The 26,178-nt window shown below is 37.9% G+C and overlaps 1 protein-coding gene across 2 annotated transcripts in view; it reads left to right on the top strand.

The window, feature by feature from the left end:
• The window catches only part of LOC109039332 (lachesin), a 159,842-nt gene that overhangs the window by 109,008 nt on the left and 24,656 nt on the right, over window positions 1–26,178 (top strand). For both annotated transcript variants that reach the window (XM_072300101.1, XM_072300100.1), the window contains exons 5-7: window positions 14,928–15,098; window positions 24,303–24,431; window positions 25,841–25,979. In XM_072300101.1, coding sequence (XP_072156202.1) covers window positions 14,928–15,098; window positions 24,303–24,431; window positions 25,841–25,979 — 439 coding nt within the window. The remainder of the gene's footprint in view (window positions 1–14,927; window positions 15,099–24,302; window positions 24,432–25,840; window positions 25,980–26,178) is intronic.

Below are 26,178 nucleotides of genomic sequence, written 5' to 3' on the forward strand. Positions count from 1 at the left end.
GCGAGAAGCACGATGGTGCCACTGGTTTTCTCTGAAATCAACTCCCCAACTCAAAAAAAGCTCTCAAGTTGAGGCCAAAATGGAGGGGATATCCCACGCTATCCTGAGAGTCCCCCTCTACATCAAGACAAACTCTCCATGCAAAGATAGGGAGCAAATACATTGACAGGGCTGCCACTTTATTTGGGGACTCCAAAACTAAAAACACGGCAACCCTGCTAATGTATTTGCTCCCTATCTTTGCATGGAGAGTTCGTCTTGATGTAGACGTGGACTCTCAGGATAGCGTGGGATATTCCCTCCATTTTGGCCTAAACTTGAGAGCTTTTTTTGAGTTGGGGAGTTGATTTCAGAGAAAACCAGTGGCACCATCGTGCTTCTCGCGAACTTTTACATGAGAATCGACAGTCAAATCGCCAATTCCTCACACATGCAACATCTCCATTGGACTATGTTTCGCAGAAAGGAACCAAGCCACATCAGTCATTGCCAAATTTAACAAAACAATTTAATTTTTCATAAGAGAACCTCGGTGTGGATTCTTTTGAAAATGTTGAGTAATTTGCTTCGTAAAATACAGAAAATTTACTGAAATTTGCACACAAATTCGCAGAACTGTTTTCATGTAAAAGAATTGTGTAGCTCAATTAAGTTTGGAAATGGCTGATGTTGCTTGATTCCTTTCTGCTTAACGCGGTCTAATTTTCAGGCATCATTGCGTTATACAGATCACACAAATTGGACTACATTTTGCAATTTGGAACTAGAAATTCTAGCCCGGATTAAAAACAACGTATGTGCCATTCGCTTCCCTACGCACATAAGTGTTTTTCCAGAAGAGCCAGAATTTATACTTCCAAGTTGCAAAATGCAGTCCAATTATTTGACGTAATAATCGTAACAGTGAGCTCTGCTCGTTTCGTTATTCACGCGCTGATTGTTAATTTTCGTAAGGGTTCTAAAGCCAGGATTGTATTTCGCAAATGGATAATTTTGGCAGAATATTAAAAATTAAGAAGCAGGAGTAATTTAACTAAATAATAAAAGGAACTCACATCAACAATATACTCCAAAACAATTCGGAAAGTCTCATCGTGTAAATACAGAAGATTCGAAAACGCCTTCAAATGAGGCGTGATACCTCACGCTTTCCGGAGAGTGCAAATAGTTGTATCCCTGCGCCTTAGCAAGGCGATGGAAGCTTACTATTGAAGTAGCGTCCCTGCTTGGTTTTTCGGTATTTCTGCAGTTTTCACCGTTAAGGCTGTAGTTTAATGACTGCTTGATACAGACAAATGAATGCAGCGAATTTTTTGACCTCTTAAAGTACAAGTGCTTTTCGTAATTTTAGAGATGAGGTTCAAAGAGTTTAAGACAATTTTGCTTCTCATGACCCCAAATATTTCCCCCAAAAACGTTGCATTTTTAAAATTGTTTAAAACGACGAATAAATGGAAAAATACTGTATGGTCACCGAGTTTTAAGTCAAGTTTAAAATTCTGCATCATAAGAGAAAAATTTCTATTGGACGTATTTCTGTCAAACGGAACTAAGCGCCATAGGGGGAGGAAGGTAGAGGGGGGCTTGTATTGGCGGCGGAACCGGGTGTTTCGGGATCATTGTGTCCTTTACTCGCAATGCTTTTCCATGGCGCTTAGTTCCGTTCTACAGAACGCGCTATCCGGCATTCTAAATTCCTCAAAAGGAACTCAAATTTGCGCTTAGTTCTGTTTGACAGAAATACGTCCAATTGCACCTGAGAGGATGTCAAAATACCAAAACGATCGTTACAATCATGTAGTAAAATCAAATACGTCGATATAAAAGGATCATCCGAAAAACAAGATTCCCAACCGTTGTATCTTCCGAGCAAAAAAAGATAAATCAAATCGGTAAAAAGTACATATGAATCAGCTATTACAGAAAGGGCACAATCGACATTTTTTTTCGAAATCGAGTTTTTTGCGGTTTTCGCATTAGTGTATGTAGACACATCATGTAGTGCAGACAGGGCACTATATTCGCATTTTTTATGTGTTTTTGACAGGGGTTAAGTTCCTCACGTAGAGCAGAAAGGGCACTGTTGCAGCAATATAGTGCCGTTTCTGCATTACATGCCCACTGGGTGCGCGCGCTTCGGCAGCGGCAACTCGTCGTTTGTTTTGTTTTGATACGATTGAGAGGTTAGTTTTGCATTTCGAAACGACAGTGATCACGCTACACGCTTCACTCACGCTGAAAATGAAAGGAGTGAGAATTGAACCTTGAGTGTAGGAAGTGAGAGGAGCCCTTAACAGGTTGGATGAGGAAGTAGGTAGAAGATTACTACAATATTGAATCAAAGGATACATTTTTTTTTTTTTTTTTTTTTTTTTTTTTTTTTTTTTTTTTTTTTTTTTTTTTTTTTTTTTTTTATTTCTTGACTTGAAATAAGCCAGAAATATTTTTAAAATTTACGTAGCTGTGGGCAAACCATATGGTGAAAGTTCGAAATCGCGTACCATCAATTGCGACTTTGCCAATTTTATTTCGTCTTCTTTTTTTTGTTCTTAAGTATTCTCTATTAAAATTTTGTGTAAATTTTCTTCACACCATCAGGATTGTTTTCTGAAAATTTCATGGGAAAATCTCTATTAGTTCTCTTTAAAAAAATAGTGTTCATCTGACAACAATGTCAGTGTCAGCTGATAAAATGTATATTTTCTCATAAGAGGTTAATAAAAGTTTTCAGTCAGTCTTTGACATCTACCGAGAATTGTTTTGGTATTTATTTATAATTACTACGTAATTATATATTTTTCTTATTAAAAACTAAGAAAAACATGGTGACCCCGACGTGATCTTCATCTGCGCAATTTAGAAGACGTCAATGAAAATTAAAAATTTTCACAAAAGTGGAATATACGGCCGAATTGAAAAGATAATTATCATATTGTGGTTGAGACATGCAGTGATCGCTCGATCTCCGTGTCAATACCAAGTATGTGCAGTGATGGATTGATCTCTACATACCTGAACTATTAAAAATCGTGCAGTAATCGACCGATTTCCACGACTCAATTGGGCAATATCAAGCGGTAATTCGGCCTAACAATGGAAAAAGCAAAAAAAAAAAAAAAAAAAAAAAAATAAAGCCAGCCTTTTGGCAACAAAACTTCATCTTAACTATCAGCTGTCAAACCTTGAGAACTTCGTACCACAAGAAAACGTTGAGTAACATGACGAACTTAAACATTCGTTTTGAGAAAGCCAAGCAGATCTTTACCCAATTTTCCCAAGAAAATTTTGAACTTCAAATGATCGAACCAGATGTAAATCCAAATGAGTTGAGTGAATTTGAAACAAGATTCTACGAAACAATGATAAAAGTCTGAAAACACTAATGGAAGAAAAGAGAGAAAAAACTGACAAAAATACAAAAAATGATGCTTCTGACAACAATAAAAAAAAACCAAATTAAAAACTCTAGAAGCTTTTCTGGGGGATATGAAGAGTATGGCAGAGCTTCAAGTCATTTTTCAACAATTGCGAAATTCTATCATCTCAAACGTGCATTAAGAGGGCAAGCTGGACTTAATCGAACACCTGAGCCCACCGAATAGAATTATGACATAGTATGAACTCGTTCAGAAACTCCTGAAAATGGATGATATTATAACCTATTATCCTGTCCACCTTTCCGAAAATGGTATGAAAAACTACTATTAAAATTATTTCAGTTTAATATGTTTTATAGTCAAATCATCGTACGATTTAAGTATTGTTGAAATATGTTCAACGATTGTATAACATTAATTTAGGTTGGCATTGTTACCAAATAAGTTGCAACATTTGCAACCAATTGTCCAATTTACAACCTGAGTGAGAAAAAGAAAAAAGTATAAATTAGAGCAAGAAGAAATAACCTGAATGCGAAAAAAGAATATAAATCTGAATGAGAAGAAAAAGTATGACCTAAGTAAGATTGATTGTGAGTAAAGTAAAGATTGTAAGCAAGTTTAACATATATGGATTCAACTAATTCTAATTTATCATCGTTGCGGATTAATTATTATAAACTATATAAACACATGGTGAAAATAATGCAAAATTAATAATTCCTCAGTAAATTATTATGGCATACCTAAAAATCGATTTAATAGCGCTCTAATTGGAAATCGAATTTCCAAAAGTTTGAGATTTCCTTTTTGGTGCGGAAGGAAATCATCCAAAATGTATGATGCATTTATACACTAATAATCCTCTTGAATAGAGATGAAAGAATTGAGGAATTCGTTGTGAGAAAAAGTAAAGACATATAAAGAGGTGTTTAAAGATTAAATTTAGAGCTGAAAGACTGTGGAAGACTAATAAATACTGCTGAAATAAGGAGATTAAAGAGAAGTGTCGACAAATGAGTCTGAGTTCAGTGGTTTACATGCAGATCCTTGATCCAGATCCAGATGAGTGCAGATCCTTATTAATCGAATGTGCCACAGAGTGAAGTTCAAGAAGTATTAAAATTCCCGTATTGGCGATTAGTAGTATTGAAAGCTATTCTTATTTCTAGCTGGAAATAAGTGACATCTTTGGATAAGAAAGAACGTAAATAGGATTTTACACTAGGTGTAGAAGCAAAACGGACTAAATTATCTGATATTATCAGACATATCATTATGATCTCAAGTATATTAATCAATGTGCAAAATAGATAGTTCGTTTTGGGCGCTTCTGGGTACCAGATGCGCCCTTTCCAGCCGTTCGACTCCCCCGATGTAACATGTACTATACTACATACCGTTTTGCCTTATGGGTAATGACGCCATTCTGGTACACCCGGGAAAATTTGATTTTTTTCTGCATCTGGTATTCGTAAAAGTTTTCGTGAAATGTTTTGCTTTTAAGCATAACAATCTCGCACGGACGTATTACCTGGTTTAAACTATTTTGGGGGCTTCGTTATGCTTAAATGCCTTATATTCGAGGTTGTAGTTTCAGATTGATTCGAAAAAATCACGAACAGTCACGTGATCTCTTCATTTTAGTGACGTATTACTGTGCTATTTTGTGATTGGTTCATTTTCTCGGCGCAGCATCGTCAAGCGTCAGCTGTTTGCGGCTCTGGGTTGAAGGTTTAAGGTTATGTCAGAGAGAATAGAAAGTTAGAGGCCCGACTCGATGCTAGGTAATTGAAACAGATGCGCTCGCAGCGCGCTCGCTGGCAACGTACGCAACTACTATTTTCTATTGTTTTCCAGAGACTAGCGGCGGGTATGTTGCTGCCGGACCACCTTCACGTAGGCAATTTGTTATACATCGTCCGTCCGCAATACTCTCGCTTGGCCGTATGAAAACGTTCCTCGCATGCGCAGTGTTAAAGAAGCGCCCTTCAACGCTTTGGCGTTGGAACTGCTTGTTTCTGTTTCTGTTGTCTTCTTGTTTCAGGCAACTTACTTACTTGTGTTGACCTATGTATATCCTGCATCCTATGCATGAAATCTTGTATGAAACTCTGACTGAATGCTCATCGCCTATCGATGATGAAAAGAAACGCAAAAGAAGAAAATAATGAACAAAAACAGGAGAAGGCATTTAAGTTTAACTTCCTATTATCCTATTCTTTAACTTCCTATATCTTTAAACCGTCTAGAGTAACGAGCAGAGCAGAGAGTACTTTAACATTCACATACACACTGCACTCACAACACTGCAACAATTTTGTTTGGCCGGGAATGATTATTCAAGATGAATAAAAAATCATCAACTGTGACCTCTTTGGTACCCAATTCAAATGATTAGAGTATAATTTAATTGAATACTGTACCCTTTTGAACGACCCTTCCTGTACTCCAGAGCATACAAATTTGAAGTCTAATATGTGAAAATCAATCATCAACTTCAAACAATCTCTTGGTGAACTTGAGACACACTGACAGAGCTTTACAATCAAAATTACCAACCAATCGTGACATATGACTCTACTTACAACCGTACACTGCACTCTTTTTCCCTTGCCTATGTTTTTATCCAATGATTTTAAAATGGTTAAGGTTTTTAATGAGGCAGTATACCCTGCAGATATTGTTGATATCCATAAAAATCTAATTCCATGCAGTGATCTATTTGATCTCCGTGGGCTAATAACTCCATGCAGTGATCGATTTGATCTCCGTGGGCTAATAATTCCATGCAGTGATCGATTTGATCTCCGTGGGCTAATGATTCCATGCAGTGATCGATTTGATCTCCGTGGGATAATAATTCCATGCAGTGATCGCCCTGATCACCGTGGAACTAAATCGGTTCTGAAACAATGGACTGTTCAACTGCAGGGGACGCCCGTAAGACAGTGACATTTCAACTGCAGGGGACGCCCCTAAGACAGTGACATTGTATGCATAAAGCAGCAATTGCATAATTAACATATAAAATGGATATCCACGAATCTATCAATAAATTTTAATTAGTCATATATAAATTTTAATAATTTTCGCTCCCTCGGGAGAATGTTCATCTGACAACAATGTCAGTGTCAGCTGATAAAATGTATATTTTCTCATAAGAGGTTAATAAAAGTTTTCAGTCAGTCTTTGACATCTACCGAGAATTGTTTTGGTATTTATTTATAATTACTACGTAATTATATATTTTTCTTATTAAAAACTAAGAAAAACAATAGTATAAAAAGAGAGCAGAAATTTTGAAACATTGCAATGGAGATATACAATTTCCAACTTTCGCTATAGACATGCATCATTGCCATACATTTGAGATGAAAAACAAGGGCTAAAATAATTTTCTGGCTTCATTCTATCACTCTTTATGGCTCCTTCCCCCATGTATTACAGAAAGGGCACTAATGCTCTTCCTTCAAGTGTCATTATTTACAACCCAGAAAGAGTATCATGTAAATTTTTTTTATGGAAATTGTCAGTCTACTTGGGGGACAAAAGAAAACCTCGAAAATTTTTTTTCCAAAAGCTCATAGTTTACTCAAATCAGTTTTTTGCATTTTCTGAACAGTTAACATTTCTGCAATAGTGCCCTTTCTGCAATATGTGATTCATATAAGGCATACTCTAAGCTTTAAAACAAGCCAACTTTACAGGTAGAACATTCTAACAGAATATTCTACTAACAGATGAGAAAAATCGAGGAAGTTTTCAATAAATTATGTTGACAAGTTTTCCGAGCAAACAATAAATTATATCAGGAATTTTTCAACGCGGTAAACGGAGGTACGTTGTTTTGCACTTTCGTTGTCAATACGTGTGTCACCCGACAGGTATTTCGATTGTGTCGTCCAAAGCTAATCATTCGACACGAAGGAAAATATGTTTGAACTCCAGAAACAGGTTGATTTTTCCTCGCAGAGTCATAAAGATCCTTGGCCTCGCTGATTAAGTTTTAAACTGCACGGAGTATCATATTAATCGGAGGTAAATTTGTCGGAGAAACGAGGGGCGGTGAAAGGCGAGATTGTTTTACGACTCAAAGAAGGAGGAAAACCCGAGCGGCTCTTGAAAGCAAGCGCTTTAAATATGAGTCCGCGTCGCGGCAGCCGCCCGCGCGGCGCTGCACCGACCAACTCTCTTTTACTTATTCTAGCCCCTTCAATCTCGTTTTCCACTTCCAGCGCAGCGGAGGCATCCATCATCCGCATTAAATACCAACCCCGCGCTCTGTCGAGCTGAGTAAAAACGCCGTATACGCATCCGAATGTTGCCAAATGTCCGTTTTGAAAATATTTATCTTTGAAGAAACTTGTGATATTTTCCCTTGAAATTTTCCGACTTTTTAGATCAAATTACGAACGTAATTCTCTGAAAAATCGGAGGAGAAATACTCACAAATTTTCCTGAAAATTCGTGATTTTTCAAAGGAAATTTGGCAGCCTCTGATGGCTTTTGCGGCGTTTTTACCGAGCACAGCAGCGCTCTCGTCCCTGTCGCGAGCTCTCACTCTTTTTCACCTTCCCTGCCTCGCTCTTTTTCTTTTTTTTTTGTTCGACCCGCCGAAGCGCGATCCTTGTTTCGGCGGACAAAGGTAGCGGTATCGGATTCATTCCTCGAGTAATTTTCACACGTCAATTAGGTTAAATACTGCGGCACTTCGCGGAACCGTCGTCGTCGCGAGCTGGGAAAGTTCCATTTGAAGGACAAGGTTGAAAGGGGGAGGGAAAAACGAAAATTCTGAAGTACGCTTTTCTCTTTAATTTTTTTAAGCCCCAGGTCGACAGACTCAGATCGAAAGAGTCTTCGCATATGTATGACGAGGATGCATTTGACATCGGATAAAGGTAAGAAGAAGTAGGAGGAAAGGAAGAAATAGAGAAAGAAGAATAAGAAGAATAGGATCAGGAAGAAGAGAAAGACGAATTGAGAGCAAGAGACAGAGGGAGAAAGAAAAGAGGAGGAAAGAAAACGGAGAAGAGATAAAAGAAGAGAAAGAAGGAGATAAAGAAGAAAAAAGAAAAATTTATTTAACCTCGTCTTTCCCCTCCGTTGTTCTTCCTTTTTCTTCTTTTTTACTTTCTATGTGATCTTCCTTGTCTTCGATCTTCGATTCAGGAAGCGCTGTCGTATAAAAACTTCTCGAAGACGAAATTAATACCTGATTCATAAATGGAATATAATTGATTTCTTTTTAAATTTAATATATTTTACGTGAATTAAACGTATCAAATTTTTGTCTGTGTAATCAACTTCATGAACCCATAATTTCTGCCATGAGCAAATCATTGTTAATAGTGCGATTTTTGCCCATGCTCTAGAAACCCTACACATTTTATTACCTTTTTTATTTCTTCATCGTCGATCGTGGCAAACAAAAGGCACATAGTTTTCCTAGATATCGTTTTTTTTTTTTAGCGTAGAGTAAACAGAGACGTATTAGGAATTGGAGGATCTGGCGCCTCTTTTAAGCATTTTCCAGTCACCGAATTTCATAACTCCTCCGGGTCACCATTTCGATACATTATCGATTGTTTTCGATACAAGGGTGTGTGTACCCGGCCGGCGACAGGCTATCCGATGTAAACATAGATGTTATGAACTATTAGGTATTATAAATGACCATTTTGAATCGAAAAGGTGGCCGAATCTCGGCGCACAACAGGAACTCGTCGACCAGAACATGACCCCAGCTCACTTCATTATACTACGACTCTATGTACTCCATGGTATTTTAGGGGCGAGTGACTCGTGTAAGAATCCTCGAGAAATGGGCTTGTATTTGAAGCTAATATTGTGGGATGGAATCTATAGCTCAAGGTTGTTTGAAAGCAGCCCACAAATCTGAAGTATAATAATTTGTTTTTCAAAATTGAAAAACTTATAGATCTCTGTCTGAAACCTCAAAAAAATTTCAAACTAATCGTCAAATTTTGCATTTGGACCTTCGACCGAACAACCTTCACCATATATTTCTCTCGCACATGACTCTGAAAAAGTAGACGAAGGTTTTGGCTTATGGTCGTTTTTTAAGCGTTAACATATTTTTTCTTTCTTTTTTTTATTGGAGCACTGCTCCGAGAGATTGTTGATCGTACCTGAATGAAGAGCTGGGTGACAGGGGAGGAGGCGGGGAGGGGGGCTGTCCTAGTTCCGCGTTCGTCTACAAGAAATGTCGGCTTAAAGAGCCTTGCTTAACGCACCGTGACGGTAGCCAGAAAGCACCTTTGAAGTTGAGTGCCTCGGAGGTAGAGACATAAAAAAAGGGGCAGCAAATGAAACAATTATAAAACTGTGCTTATTTCAGTCTTAGCCTTAATTTCATTAATTACCTATCCGGTACAAAAGAGACCTCGGCCGAGGAAAAAGAGAAGACAGCAAACGGCCGAACAGGGTTGCCAGGCGAACGCTAGGATCTCCCATTTTGCACATCATCTACACGTGATGAAATAAATCATACGCGCTGAAAACGTATCTTAATGACGCAATAAGAAAATTGTCTCAAATAATATGCCGAGAGAAAATTTTAGGATGCAAATTCGCGGGGCGGAAAAACAAACATTCCAAATAAACCGTCCAGTATAGTGACTAACGGCAACCCACGAGAGACCCTGTGGTTAGTCCATCATTTTTCCCTATAGTCTATAACAACCACCCGTTTCAACCAATAGGAATAGTAGGATCGGTCCATGTTCCCGATGTCTTCTTTGTCTATCAATTTCAATAATCAGCTCGCAGAACAAACGATAAAAATAAACGATCCAAAAACGGTCGAAACATGGTTCTTGTGTATAAAATAAGGGAAAAAAGGAAAGAAAGGAAATTATTTGCTACCACTAGTTCAAGACATTTAACACAGGAAATTCGATTTTTCTTTTTGATTATATTCTTGCGAGCGTAGCTGAGAGAGTGATTATATTTGTACCTGACTGGGGTGTCCTTTCAAACGAAATTTTTATCGTAGAGCTCAAATTAATTTTTTAAAAGCCAAAAATACCACCCTAAAAGCTGCACGGTTTACGAAACGTGCTGTTAGCAAATGTGCTGTTGGCATGATACCACTTTCCACCTCCTGGGAGCTCGGTTTGCCTATTCGATTCATTGAGGGCGTTTTCTTGCCGTTGCCGTCGCGTCGCGTCACGCTAAATTTCTGTGAAAAGTCTTACGATTAGTAACAAGCAAATTCTCATTTGAAACTTTTTCTCCTCCAATAACTTTTCACAGAATCACAAACGATATCTAAACGGCCGTGCTAAGGGAAAACGCACCATGAGCATTCGAATGTCGCCAAATTTTCTCTTAAAAATATTTACATCGGAGGATAGTGATAAATATTTCTCCTCGGAATTTTAATACACTTAGGATCAAATTATGATGAAATATCTCTGAAAAATAAGAATATAAATATTTCCAAATTTTTCTGAAAATGCGGGGTTTGTCAAAAGAAAATTTGGCAACGCCTTAAGGCTCATACGGCGATCTTCCTTAAGACGGTAGTGATGCGATGACACTCTGTGTGCGTAGAACTACATCCACCCGCCGGGCCGCCGCCAAATTTTCTCGAAAATTTTACGCATTTTTTGGATGTCTAATGTTTTTTCCTTTTTTTTTTTTTTTGTAAACTGCACAAAAAATTTTACTCATAGTTTGATCTGGAAAATTCAAGGAGAAATATATAAAGTAATTAATCAAAGTCAATTAATTTTTTAACTGCCGAAGATATCACCCAAAAAACTATTCGGTTTACGATAACTTCTGTTAAAGTGCCGTTGGGCGTGATACAACTATTCGTCCTCCTAGGAGCTCGGTGTGCCTATTCAGTTAATTGAAGGCGTTTTTCTTGCCGTCGTGTCGCGTCACGTCGTCGCTTCACGCCAAACTCCTATAGACTGTCGTGGTAACAAGCAGATCCCCATTTGGACTACATTTTGCAATTTGGAACTATAAATTATAGCCGGGTTTAAAAACAACGTATGTGCCATTAATTTTCCTATGCACATAAGTGTTTTTCCAGATGAGCCAGAATTTGTAGTTCCAAATTGCAAAATGCAGTCCATAGATGTCCAAACGACCGTGCTAAGGAAAAACGCCGTATGAACATTTGAATGTTGCCAAATTACCTTCAAAAATGTTTACCATAGAGGAAAGTTACACATACTTTTCCTTGGATGGGGGACCAGATATAATTTTTTACCATTTTCGGCGTGACAGGCCATGCTTTTCAATATTTGAAAATATGAGAAGATTTTGTTCAGGGCGCAATTTCAATGGCAGATGATGGAACATGAAGCAATGCTCTTTATCCAAAAACACAATATCGTCATTTCGCCTTGCCTTCCTCTCATATTTAGTTTCAGCGGGAAAATTAAGAAGAAAATACTTTGAATTTTTACGTGAATTTTCCGTAGATCTTTAAAAATATACTCATAATATTTCATATAAAAATTCCGTCCAGTTTTCTTTTTAGAAGGTGAGCATGAGGAGATTTGGCAACTTCTTTTGACTAATTTTAGTATTTGCCCTTTTATTTATCTAATAACGAAATTTCGAACGGATGTTTGGAAACACTGCAATCAAGACCCGTGTTTTGGGATTAAGCGCAGGGAACAACGAGATGAATCTTTAAAGACTCAAGATAAAGTTGACAGTTGACCTACAGGCCTGTATACGAAATTATCGGGTTCGGACTTTGTTTATAAAGGGGCATGATTCATTTGAAGCAGACTCAAAGAATCGGAAAGTGAACAGTCCCGATCCGAACAGAGACAAACTGAGTCGGGGGCGAGCCTTGCGCAGCTTAATTAATGAAGGCTCTCCCTGCGTTTCCTTCCGTTTGAAAACCCCCAGTATCCGGTGTCTGAAATCTCGAACATCCTCTGCCTGTGTTCATTGTCCAACGAAGAAGCAAAGAGGCCAGCAGATACGACGTTGCGTTGTTGGCCAGGCCCAAAGGGATTTCGCTTCAGCCAAATTTTCCCTATTTTTCCCTAATTTATTTCCCGTATTTCTTTGCCACGACGCAACGGCAAAAGCGCGGAATTTTTTCCTCTCTGTCCCGACGGATCGTAATTATGTCATTTTCTATAACCCCCGTTTGACAATTACCATCCGCCCCCGCTCCCCCCCCCGCACCCCATCCCTCCCCCGCAGCCGCAAAGGCCGTTTTTCTTGCTGTTCGTTTCATCCGGTTTGACTTCCGCTTCCAACCCCTTTCCCCACCCTTCTCGCAAGTGCGGCTCTCCAATTCATCCAGCTGACAACTTATCAACCCTTGCGAGTGAAAAATCTATTTACTTTTAATTTTCCTTTAATTATTTCTAATCCTCTCCACTCGAGACGCTATTGCGAGGCTTTGTGCTTTCGGGTATCGGGCGATTATTTTGGGATTAGGAGATGCTTTTCGTTACGTTGAAAAAGTGGATACGTTCACGAATTATGCACGGCAAAATAGTTAGAAAAAATAATCTGAGTGTTTTGTGAGGAATGGTTGAGAACATTATGGCGCGTGTTTTTCTCTGGGAATCTTCCACATAAGAAAAGAATGTTCAAAACGGATAGCAAAAAAAAAAAAAAAAAAAAAACACCACCAATAATTATCCTAATATTAACTTTGATGGCTCTATATGCAGAGTCAATTCCTTAACCTAGCTTAATGCTATTTGTACTGCTTAGTTGTTTTTCTGGGACTTTCATAGTTGAACCCATCCCTGACACTAATAAATGTGAGCTCAACCATGGACTTTCGTCATTTTCATTACGTTAGTTCATATCGTCACTTACGAGAATTCTGCCGAACAACTGACTACGAAAAGTATTGTTTCCCAAAATCCCTGATCTTGTTACGTAAGCGAAATTCGCAGAGTTTCAAGATCTTAGAGGGAACTAATGTTTCGGAAGTTTTTCGCGCAAAATATCAAGATGGATTTCCGGAGGTTGCAAAGAGCTCTGCCACGGAGATTTAATTTTAAAGCGGCATTAAGGTCATCTAAACTAAAAACAACGCTCCATCTCTCTTGAGTTTTGGTTCGTTGAATAAATAATATCGTTAAAAGCGCCCTGATAGTCGGAATCAGCGAAACGATGACGCTGAAAGTATCCCTTGCCTTTATCAAGAAAAGCTTGCAGAAAAGGACTTAAAAAGTCGCCGGTACGCGGATTAATTATCAATTAAGCCTTCTGAATTCCAAGCGAGTATAACTTTTAGTGGCACATTATCTTCCGAGCCAGAAGAAGCAACTAATTTCGTTTTCATCCGGGGGGTAAACTTGGTTGAAATCATGTCGTCAACTTTCCAGTCAAAGTTTTTCACCGTCCGAGCATTTTCACTCTTCCTGGAATGCAAGAGCCCATTGTAGCTTTAATAATGTACAGGTCAGATCAGATAAAGGTCGAAATATTGCGTCCCTTTTTTTAATAATGGGGAGATGCAGATACGCGTTGAAATATTATATTTTCAACGAAAAAATTGAAACTACTTAGAACCGTGACTACGATACAATACGACAATCTTAGCTGCCGTGTCGTCGACACGGTAGCTAAGATTCCCCAGAAACATTGCAAAGAAATGTGAGGGGAAAATTAAGTATAATAGAATGAAAAGGTCAGTTAGACAAGCAATAAGGGTAAATGGTTTGAATGTGCAAAAAATCAAATGACCTCAAAATTGAGAATTTGCTGTATTGAGTAACTATAATGAAAAATTGCACCATTTTTGGCACATAACGAAATAAATATTGACATGTTATAATGATTGTGCTGATTCTTTTCTTGCAAAAAGAAAGAATGAAAGAAAGAAAAACCTGAAAGCACGGATTTCTTCGATTTTAATTAGGTAGACTATAAAAACAGTTGATTAGAACCAAACTAAAATTGGATCAACAGACGGCTCTCCTATAAACTTCCTCTTCACTGTCAAATATGTCGAGACCGCTTCGGTGGCATTTATGTCATTGTAATTGTTTTTAAAAATACATCACATACCTTAAAATCATGTTCAGGGGAATACGAAAACCTTTGAAAAATCCAAACCTTCAGCTAATTTTACCTTTTGCATCCTCAAAAAGTGGAGTTATCGGTAACACAAGTTTATCAATCTTTCTGTAAAAAGCACACGCCTGCAGCCTTATTGTTGAAACTTTTTAACCGGCTTTGTCGGCAAGATAAGACCAGGCATAGCCCTATCTGCGCCGTGTAATAAATCGATTTTTGATGCTTGTCACCAGGGGCGTAGCTAGGAAATTTCTCTGGGGGGGGGGGGGGGCATGGGACCACCTCTCGTGGTGAAGAGAGCGGGGGGAGGGTGAGGAATGAAGGCTCCCGTTTTTCTGGGGGGGGGGGGGCACGAGATTTCTGGGGGGGGCAGCCCCCCAGGACCCCCCTAGCTACGCCCATGCTTGTCACGGCGACATAAAGTTCAACAATCAGGCTGCTGCTCAGAAAGGATGCCTTAGATTTGACAAAATTTCTGATCCGGTTGCTTTCTCCTCTTTGTTGCAGTTCCGCCTGATATCATTTCTGAATACTCGAGCTCAGATACAGCTGTCAACGAAGGTGACAACGTGACTTTAAGCTGTCATGCAACAGGTCACCCTCAGCCTATCGTGACATGGCGACGTGAAAATGGAGAGCCTATGCTTATCCGGAAAAATGTCCGAGACCTCACCTTAGGTAAACATGTTTATGTAGTACTGCACGTTATTCACCGTAAGAATAAACATATCGATAGCCAAAGCGCGAAACCACACTGAAAAAAAATCTCGGTGTATTTACTAAGAAAAGGGTAAAATTACCAAGAATTCAGGGTTCTATTTGATCCCAGTTTTTTCTTGGTAAAATTACCATTTATGGAATTGGTAATTTTACTGGACTTTGGTAAAAACGCCAATATTTTTTATCGACTGTGGTAGAATTATCGAGATAAAATGGCAAAGTTACCGGGAATCGATTACCAATAAAAGCGGTATTCTTACCTGAAAAAAAAAACAATAAAAATACCGGTTTTTAGGTAAGGTTACTAGTGTGTCTTGGTAAAATTACCGGTAATTGGTAAAAAAAGTGAGATGGTAAAGGCACCAACGGACCTTGGTAAAAACGCCGAGAATTTATTTTCAGTGCATGTATCTCCATTGCAGTGTTTCAAAGTTCCCGCTCTTATTCTATTTTTTCGAAGAGAAACAATAAGCCATAACTTTTCAGCCTAAAATTCATACAGAATATTCTGCTGACAGAAAGGAAAAATCAATGAAGCTTTCAAGTTGACTAGTTTTACAAAGAGAGAATGAGGTGCGAAAAGAAATATCGTCAACGTCGCAAACAGATTTACATGTTTTTGCACTTTGGCCATCCATACTAATGGCTTAGGACGGAAATTGTGTAAGTACATCGTGCCGTTTCAAAATCTCAGATCATTATTTTTTTAATTTTTTTTTTTTTTTTTTTTTTTTTTTTTTTTTTTACCCTTAAATTTTTTGAGAATACTGTTGAACAAGCGAAGAAAGCAAACAGAGAAGCTGTAGAAAAATGTTTAGTTCGTCCCCTTAAAAAAAAAATAAAACATGATTTGAGACTTGCGACATTTCAATCGATGATATATTTTTCTCGATCCAAGTCATTAATATGCGCAAAAGGATCTAACAGGGCCAAACTTGATCATGTACTGTCATTTTAAATTCGAGGGAAACATGTCTTCAATGCATATATTTTTGGTGGTCTCGGCTGCATGACGTCTTAATAAAAATTTCAGTTTGAAAAAATTTTCAAAAAAGTTTTGTTTGATGGAGCCTAGAATGTAGGTGGTTTTATCCTCCTTGATTTGCTCCTCGTTAGCGCGTAAAACGGTTTCAGGACATTTTGTCAACGATTTTTTGCCCGCGCACCTTTTTGGCCAGTAGTTTACGCCCACTCATAAAATAAGCAACAGTGACTTGGTCCAAGCGTTATATTTTAGTCGGTATGTGAAATTATATTGACAATATGGAAATGAGAAATTGAGAGAGAAGGAGGTATTGTTATGGTTGCTCATTTTCTAAATGAAATGTTACTACTTCTCCTTTTGAATCATCTTTTTAAAATGTCATTGGTGAATATTTGGTTTTATTTCTATCCTTAAAATATTCGATGTCCAATATACCTTATATGTGTATCGGTACTTTTTTTTTATTTTTTTAATTTTTTTTTTACGAAATTATTAGTTCATTTTGAAAACATTTATATTTTTAAAACGTGACAAATATTTGTAAAACCTTTTCCAAGCGACATTAATCTCAATGAGCCGCAATTGTGCTGACAGACACTGCAAAAATGAATAAAAGAGGGAGAAAAACCAAGAAGCACGCAATCTTTAGTTTTAACCCATTTGTACATCGATCTTTTAGAGTCAATTACGTCAAATTTTGAGCGTTTGGTTGCGCGTAGACCTCGCTGCAGCACAATAATAGCACAAAATGTAAAAGAAAAAATTAAAGTGCTTTGAAAATCATTTAATTTGACACGGAACCACCAATATTTACGAAACACACATTATATTATTATTCTCCTTTGATAAATTGATACATATTTTTCCCCCATCAATTTAAATGAGAATAATCAATGCAGAGTGTGCAAACATTTCAAAATCATGAGTTAAACAAAGCTAACTATGTGAGTATAAATATTAAAGCCTAACAGAGCGGAGCGGCGTGCTGCCAGCGCGAGAGGTTCACTGGCGCCTACAAACCTAAGTGGATACTTCACACATTGCGCAATGCGTGAGGTATCCACTTAGGTTTGTAGGCGCCAATGTTTGTAGGCTGGCCGCCCGCCCGCCGTGCGGCGGCGCCTGAAGCAACTATTTCACAACAGAGGTGCCTGAAGCAACTATTTCACAACAGAGGCGTCGCACAGTATTATACGAAATTGAACGTATTAAGAATGACAGGCATCCTTCAAAAGTACAGATCTTTCCTCGCAAAATAAATCAAGATACTTATCGTACACTGGAAAAATCTAAGAGCCTTTAGCTGAGGCAAATATAGAGGTTTATCCGGTTCAGGTATAACAAGGTGGGAATTTCTTGAAAGATAATTAAGTCCTGTTACACCAAAGAGGTGTAGAGAGTTTTAGTGATTTTTGTCTCATGGAATTGACGCTCCCCCATTTTTACCAAGACTCTCAACTATATATTATTCTCCGTTGGACCAAACAGACAAAACAAAAAAACAAGCAAACCCTCATTCTTCCAAGACATTTTACATTTTCATCCAAAAACGTCGTGAGCAATTGTCGTTTGTATTTACATGTGGGCCAATTAACTTTGGGTCTCAACTGGCACGTGGACCAAAACTCCCGTGCCGAAAAACCGCGTGGACGTAAATTACTGGAAAAACAGGTGCGCGGACAAAAAATCGTTGACGAAATTTCCCATAACCCGTAAAACAGTCGGCGCTGTGACAATGGCTAAATGAATAAAAAATGGAATGAAGACATGACGCCATTTGAGTAACAGTGATCTGACGTCATTATTACCGACGAGGGAAATAACAAATTAGACTGTTTAAAAGCGAAAAGTATGAATATGAGCCTGCGTACGATACGTTGGCCAATGTGTGATTGTATTTGCGTGACTTTCACGATAACAGGAATAGTTAAAATATGAAATACCTGAGAAATAAAAGTGCACCAATTTTAACAGGATTTCATTACCTCATTCTAAAGGTATTAAACTTCCTTTTTCCAGCTTTGGCACGCTCTATTTTGATTCAGTGCAAAGTTAAAGTGATTGATAAACAAGCCATTGAATCAGGTATCAGCGCTTCCCGCGGGACTGCTGGAGGTCCACGCAAACATGGCGGCCCTGCCAAATTGTGTCGGTTACGTAACAGACACAGCGTAACCGACACTCAAAAATGTGAGATTAAAGTTGATACAAAAGATGAAACTTGGCAATTCTTGAGTTATGAGGTGGAATTAATGCTGCCTTAAAAGTTTTCTAGACTTTGGAGACTTCGTTTTAGTTTAATACTATTAAATTGAGGTTTTTGCGTAGTGAGGAATTAGTGCTACACACGTAAAAATCACTGGTTTTCATAATAATTTAAGTTTTCATTGTAAAAAAAACTGACTTATCAGTAATGGTTTTGTCAAGAAGACTTCAGCGAACAATTTGATGGCAGTTTTGAAACTCCTGACTCCATCTGGCGAGATAAACACTGCACTTAATACAACTGCAAAAATTTGTTGCCAAATGTGGCGACATCTCTTTCTTATGACTTTTCTCGCTCAATAATAAACATTTCAGTTCAAACTGGCAATTTTCTTGAACACTAGAGTCTCTTTTCAGCAAATATTGCCAAAGAGTTCATGATCAGTACTGATATGTTACCGCAAATTGCTCTTTTGCTTCAAAATCGGGGTTGGCGACGCGTAACCGACCGGACATTTTCGGCCTTTAAAGTCTCATATTATTAAATATAATAATAATTCATCATATTTTTTAGCATGGATAGGTTCAGGGACATCATTCCTATTGATTAATTAATTTGGTTTTCAATCGTTTTGCCCTATGTCGTTCAGAACCCACGGCGACACGACTATGCCTATTATCGTGAAATCACCCATTTGCGGACTTTCACGAATGGTTGACTCTCGTTAACAGCTCACCTAATGCATGAGTGTGTCGTATTTTACGTTGAAGTGTTGAGGCAAGTTGAAAAGTTGAATCTCCCAGTTCGAAAACGACCCAACTCGGGTTTTTTACGATGTTCATTTTTTGCGTGGAAACACTCCTTTTATGGTTGTTACGCAGTTTTTATCTTCCCCTGAAAAATTTAATTTTTCCGAGATGGATCGTCTTCAAACGCAGAGACTCAAATGCGCATCAGCTACATTGTAACATCACTCTTTTAATTTATATTTGTGTAGAATATCTCATGAATATGTGAAACCTTCACTTCTTGCCAAATCTTTAATTTACGAATATTATATTTCATGTACTGTGCCTGATGCAGTGCACATTTTTAAGGGCAACCTTACTATTAAGGTCCGTTAATAAAATACGTAACGCTAAACTCCGTATTTTTGATACCCTTCCCCTCGTAAAGCTACTGTCACGCAGCCTACTGTCCTTCAACTCATAAAAACAAAATGGCGTAAAATTTTCCTCGACTCACCCTCCTCGCCTAAAGCGTTACGAATTTTATGAACGGCCCCTTGTGATATGAGTCAGTCAGTGGAAATTACTTTTTTGTAAGTAGTTCCTTTCCAGTTTCAATGTTCAAAATTTACCTAGAAAATTCTGCTGATAATGAAATTTTGAGACTTAAGCAAACATTTCTTATATGTAGATGCGCATAGAGAGGTCTGGAGGTTTCAAAACAGGAAAAACTCTGAAAATTTCGAAATGTGGCCTCTTTTTTTGCAAAAATGATCCACTTTAGGAGAAGTTCGAATTATTGAAATAGATGGGGATAACAACCACCAAATTTCATCCTTACTTACGCGGACACCTCCACGTAAATCTTAAATTGAAAAACAGGAACCCTTAAGGAGTCTTGCAAAACAGCAGATAAACCAAATAGACTTCCCTAAATGATTTTTATTTTTGCTATCTCAGAGGTAAATTTCCAAAAGTCGGATAATTTTCTCCGTAAAGTTCTAAGAGAAGAACGGGGGAGGGGGACTTGTAAACTCATATTTTGTTTACCGAGTATCTCAAGCCTTGCTGACTGGCCTGCCAGGGAAGATTAGGGAACTTTGGAACTCTCACTTGTAAGGCGTGATTCTCGGCGTGTTGGAGCCTATGTCGACATCGAAGCCGATTTTTCTCAGCGTAAGTTTGATATTAGCTTTCGCCTAAGTCACTCCAGTTGACTACAACCAGACATAAAACCCTGAGTGCTTTCACGTTTGTTCTTAAGAGCCCATCTAAAGAATCACGTCAGTCCGCCTTAAAGCTCAGCCGCTTGACTTGCTACCAGGTTAGCTAGCTGGAACGTATTAGAGAATTTCTCGAACGAAACTCCGGCAAGCTTTTCACAACCCGCGACTTGAAGAACATGCACATTATCATCTTTAGTTGGTAAATGACATTACTTCAGAGACTTTCATCTGCAGAAGCTATCAATATATGTTCTTTTTTTTATGTGTGTGTCGCACTAAAAGGTTTTAAAATTTTCAAGGAAGCACCCAGATCCGTAGAAACATTTTGCCTGAAAACAAAACTGCTCGAGAAAATTTGGAAGAGCTTAGTGAAACTAGAAACATTATTGAATGACACATTTCCTGTGTCGTTTTGCTTACAGAGCAGAATTTAGGTGGTTTAGATTACAGAGAATTTAGATTTTTAGTTTGATTAAAGTTGAAGAAGAGGAACTCTAAGAAGTCTAAAGAAGAATTTTATGATTTCAGTCTCAATCGATTAATTCTTTAAAATAAATGCATATGTGATTGACAAATGCTGAAACACATACCGACGGTGAAACTACCAAACCACGTATCTCGTTTGCGGTGTTTAAAAATCTACGCTCGCATTTTATTTTTTTGAAGTCGACCAAATCAATATCATTCCTTGAAATTTTCACAGAATTTTCTCCGCACAAAGAGGAAAAATCACACAAATTTTCAAGACTAGACTTTAAGTAGTTTTTCATTTAAAAAATAAAGTATGACAGGAAGTCTGCGACGTCGCAAACCGAGATACGTGGTTTGGTAGTTTCACCGTCGATACGTCGGGTCACACATATTTTTCCCTTCAGGTTTCTGATCTATTGAAAAACTTCAAAAGCGTTGAGGATATCTTCGGTTAAAGGACTGCGAGTCCTGCAATGCGGTTAAGATCATGCAGTTTCATTATATACGATTTACAGGAAAAAAATAAATTTTTACAGCTAAATATTTTCACAGAAAAAAGTGAAAAATTCAGAACTTATTGAATGGGTCAGTAGTATGTAAAGAAGCAAAGTCCTCAATTTCAGCAGCACTGGAAGCCTCATAGGTTGTTCTATCGAATTTGTCCTCAATTTAAGTCGCACCGCGCTTTCTTGTAATTGGTGTTCTTCATCTTTTCCGCAGCCCCTTTATTTTTACGGATTATTTCTTTCATTTCTTCAAAATAAATTCAATTTTCTCTTCTCTAGTAAATGATATCGAATTAACGAGATAGATGAAAATGAGAAAATATAGCTAATACGTGGCCGTCATGAAAAGTAATCAGATACGACGTTGATCGCTTGTGAGTGCCTGTGTTCTCCAACAACGGAAAAAAGGAGATTAAAACAGCCACCTCCCGTTTTTTCCTTGTTCCTTGTCATTGTAATAACCCGCGATCGAGCACTTTCAGGAGACAGTCCTCCGCTCCTCTGAAGTAACGGCGTATCGTTATTTCCTCATGAGCCCGGAAAGCATAGATTTATACGGACGACAGGGCTCACGTGGAAATCGGAATACGCCCTTTCTTTGCTGGAGCGACGAGTCATGGCGCGGCGGGAAGTTTACGGGTCGAGAAAATCCCGAACTCACCGAGCAATTTAAATCTCAAGCTCTGCTCTACGACAGACAAAAAAGAAGAAGAAGGAAAAACCGATTTAAAACAAGCAACTAAAATTGTATCCCTGTGAGTCTCTGCTTGGGTGGTAGTGTTTAGTGTAATTTAGAGCAAATAGGAGCAGCCAAGAACGCAATTTTTTCCATAATTTTCTTACCTATTTTATTTTCATGATCGATGAAAAGAAAACGTGAAACTTGTTACATGAAATAAATTCATTCAGATCAATGCATCTCGCATACGTGACCTCAAAAAGGTAAACTCATCGAAGTGAATTTGAATAATACTCGACTGTCTAATTGTCGCAGACACGATCAAAACCAAGATTCTCCATTTCGTGTTTACATTAGATATTATTTTTCGTCTGTTCTATTTTAATTATTTTTGTAACATAGAAGCAAAACCTGCAGTCTATAAATGTTAATAGTTGGCATTTAATCAGATATTTTTGAAACGTCTATTACAATAAGCCATTGGATTTTTATGATCATGATAGAGAATTCCAAGTCACGAGAAACGCCACAGATCGGGACGATATGCATATCTTAGTATTTTCTCATCATACATTGTTCCCTCTTGTGAAATCTTCCTCAATTCCCATTGGTATTTTACATCGGTTTTCTGAGTCGCTCTAGCGCAAAGGCAATATTTCGCTTTTATTGACACGTATTCCCCATCAACCTTCATGTCTCAGTTTTTTTCTTCTGTCTTTTATATTTTTTTTTTTTTTTTACATTTATTCATTCTTGTGTCTTTTTTGCATATCGATGGCAGAATGGCTAAAGTGTGAAACCACTTATCTCGATTTTCGACGCTGCAGAATTCTTGCCATACTTAATTCTCTCTTTGGAAAACTATTCAACGTCATTTCTTGAAAACTTCATTGATTTTTCTTTTCTGTCGGCAGATAATTCTTTTTAAACAGGCTTGTTTCTCTTTAAAAAAAAAAAAATAAATAAGAGCGGAAATTTTAAAACTTTGCAACGGAAATACGCGTTTTCACACTTTGGCTATCGATATTCTGTTTCGCACCCGTCAAAAACGTGAACATATCTGATCTATGCTGAGTTTGAGCACATTGGAGAAGTTAATACCTGTAGTGTTGATCATGTTTAACATTGGTCTTATGGGGATCAACAAAGTGGATAAACTAGTCATGTACACATGCGAAATTGCAAACACCGCGAAAAGGGTTAAAATATCAATTTTTAGGTCAGGTTAGGTTTAAGTATGGTTAGGTTAAGTTAAGTTAAGCTAGTTTATTTTAGGTTAGGTTAGGTTTTCTCTATGATCAACAACTGCCTTGGGATCAACATCCCATGTATGTATGCGATTGTATGAAGCTGCACGCGCAAAGATTTTTTTCCAGAACTCCATCAAGAGACGTTGTTTCTAGTCGCCTCATCTTTTGGTCCACAGTGCGGCGCGATGTCCGTCATTTTGACACCGTGGCCAGCTGCCAAATGACACTTTACGGCGTCCCGTCGCGTCGCGTCGAGTACTTAACGCGCGTTATCTTGAACCGCGGCCGCGGCATCGAATATTGGACTATTCAGCACTTTGAGAGCGGCAACTTTTTTCATTTCATATCCGAGACAACTTGATTACAAGCTGCTCCGTCCGAAAGTACACCGGAAAAAAAACCCGGTGGTAACGCTTGGTCTTTGGAAAGTTTTAAGGGCGCCGTGACGTGATCTGAATGGTTCCAAAAAATCTTTCGCCCCATAAACTCAGCTACTTACCAATATTCTTTCTCGGAGTTTCCCTTATTTCATTCGAACCTTAAGCGTTTAAATCTAAGTTTTACTCGACGTTTTCCTACTTCATTTGATCGTAACAAGGTCGAAATTCGACAAAACCCTCATTGCGTTAGGTAAAGTATGATTGGCTGCCCCCATTTCTTACCAGGAATTTCTTCGAATTACATTTAAAAAAATAAAGAAATCCAACTACTTCTATTTTTTAAAATGGATTGTTTGGGTTTATCCTCCTCTACATTTTTCCTCCACAGATTTGCATGTAACATATGTTTTTGACTGTGTGTAAGTTTTATCTACATGCGCGGATGAAAAAGGACGATAGTGGATATTCGATTCTGGATTATGTAGTATATTCCCTGCAAAATCTAGCTACTGGCGTTAGACTTCTGTCAGTCTTAATCATACATTCTGTCACGCAAACCGGTCTACTGGTCGCACTAGTTTACCAAATTTCTGATTTCAGAAATCTAATGCTGCCGCCTAGATTCCATGGGGATTATGTGTATAATCAGGAATCTCGTAACCACTAAATTATTTTTTGTCATTGGGTAAAGATACATAGTTTCTTAGGATAAATCTTGTTGAATGTTTCAGTGGACGTACACAGAGGAAAAACATTATTCTTGTGGAAAGTGGATCGTAGACAAATGGGAGCATACCTATGCATAGCTGCCAATGAAGTTCCACCAGCTGTTAGTAAAAGAGTAATTGTTAGCGTCAACTGTGAGTATTTCGGATTGCATATTTGGACTGATTTAAGCAGAAAGGAACCAACCCACATTTTGGAAAAAATTGAGTTATGAGTGGTTTTGAACTCAACCACTGCTCTACTATCTATCGCCAAAAATTCAAAGTTTTTGTTGGAGCAAATTTTGCAGAAACAGAACTTGAAGTTTATCTTTTACATTGAGTCTTATGTAGGAGCCAAACTTTAAACCTCTTTTTCTCGGTTCGATCCCGATGTGGCTTGGTTCCTTTCTGTTTAACTCCGTCCATTTATGAGTAATCACTGAAAACATATCGCTACCTAATTAAGCCGCAGATTTTAAAAATTAGCTCTCATTGTTAAAATCATTATAGCCATTGGCGCACACTGGACCGAGTCGATAGGCGAAGTCGGACAAAATTTGGAAACTTTGAATGCTTGGATTTTTAAAAATATGAAACAAAAAGTTTAAAAGTGATTTTCATTGGTTTTTTCGTGAAATTTTCTATCAGACACACTCCTTGAAATAGAATTTGTGACGAAATTGACAGCAAAATTTGAAATTATGGACAAAAATTTCATGACCGACTTCGTCCATTGACTCGTTCCTCTGTGTGGCGATTTTTGCAAGTTGAGAACATCGTTCCCTCTCCCCTCTTTTATTTAAATGCATGTTCAATACGTGATTCCATAGGTGAGACAGGCTGTCTCCACCTCGAACCGATACTTACGATAGATTAAATTAGGGGGAAACACTGTTGCCAACTCTCAAAAACCACTACTAATCTGGCAACCTTTAATTTTCACCTACACTTGCATCTCTCGTAATGAAAATCCGTCGTTCAAGAATGCCGAAGTTGGAAGTTTAAAGCGCTCACCACGTAAGTATGAAACTCCCCACGTCACTCGGCTCTGAACTGTTCCTAACGGGTTGAGGCGGTGAATGCTGCAATTCGTCATTTGCGAGATCCCGTCTTGAATGCGAGGATGCTGCGCTGAGTCGCTGAGTGACATGCATATAGTTACCGAACACATGTATAACAGAGGGACGTCGAGCTTTAAGATGAATCGATTCATTTGCCATTCAGAACTATGAAAAATTATCGATTTTCTGAATATTTACAATGAATACCCTAAGATTCGATTATTTATCACAGTTTATCATCCCTGGAAAGTTTGTTCAAATATGCTGTGTAGAGATACCTGTAATAATACTTAAACAGAGACTAATTAAAACAAAAAACCAAAACAAATTGAAAAACAGAAAAATTAAAAATAAAGACAAGAAATTTAGAAAAATTAAATCGACATGACCTGTTTTACACTATGTTGTTTGAAACTCTTTTAAATGGAATTTGCTCTACTCATAAAATTTGAATTTGCAATTAACTTTATGCGTTTTTTTTTGTTTGTTTTTTCTTTCCAGTTCAACCAACTATAGTTATACCAAATCAATTAGTCGGATCTCCACTCGGAAAAGAGGTTCATTTAGAATGTTACGCCGAGGCTTATCCAAAAACAATAAATTATTGGGTTAAAAATCGGGGAGAGATCCTCCTGGAGGGGTGAGTCTGATTCGCCTTTCGTTTTAAGTATTGTAATTGAGTTTTTTATTACCATTAAAAGTTTTATTCTTTTTTGCTTCGCTTCCCTCTGCTTCACATCTTCGCTTGACTCGAAATTAATGTAAAACTAAATCGATGAGTCCAGAAACGACCGTACTCTTTTTTCTCTTTTTTATACTTGTTCTTTTTAACTCTCCTC

The sequence above is a fragment of the Bemisia tabaci genome, chromosome 4, assembly GCF_918797505.1.
Source record: "Bemisia tabaci chromosome 4, PGI_BMITA_v3".
NCBI lineage: Eukaryota > Metazoa > Arthropoda > Insecta > Hemiptera > Aleyrodidae > Bemisia > Bemisia tabaci.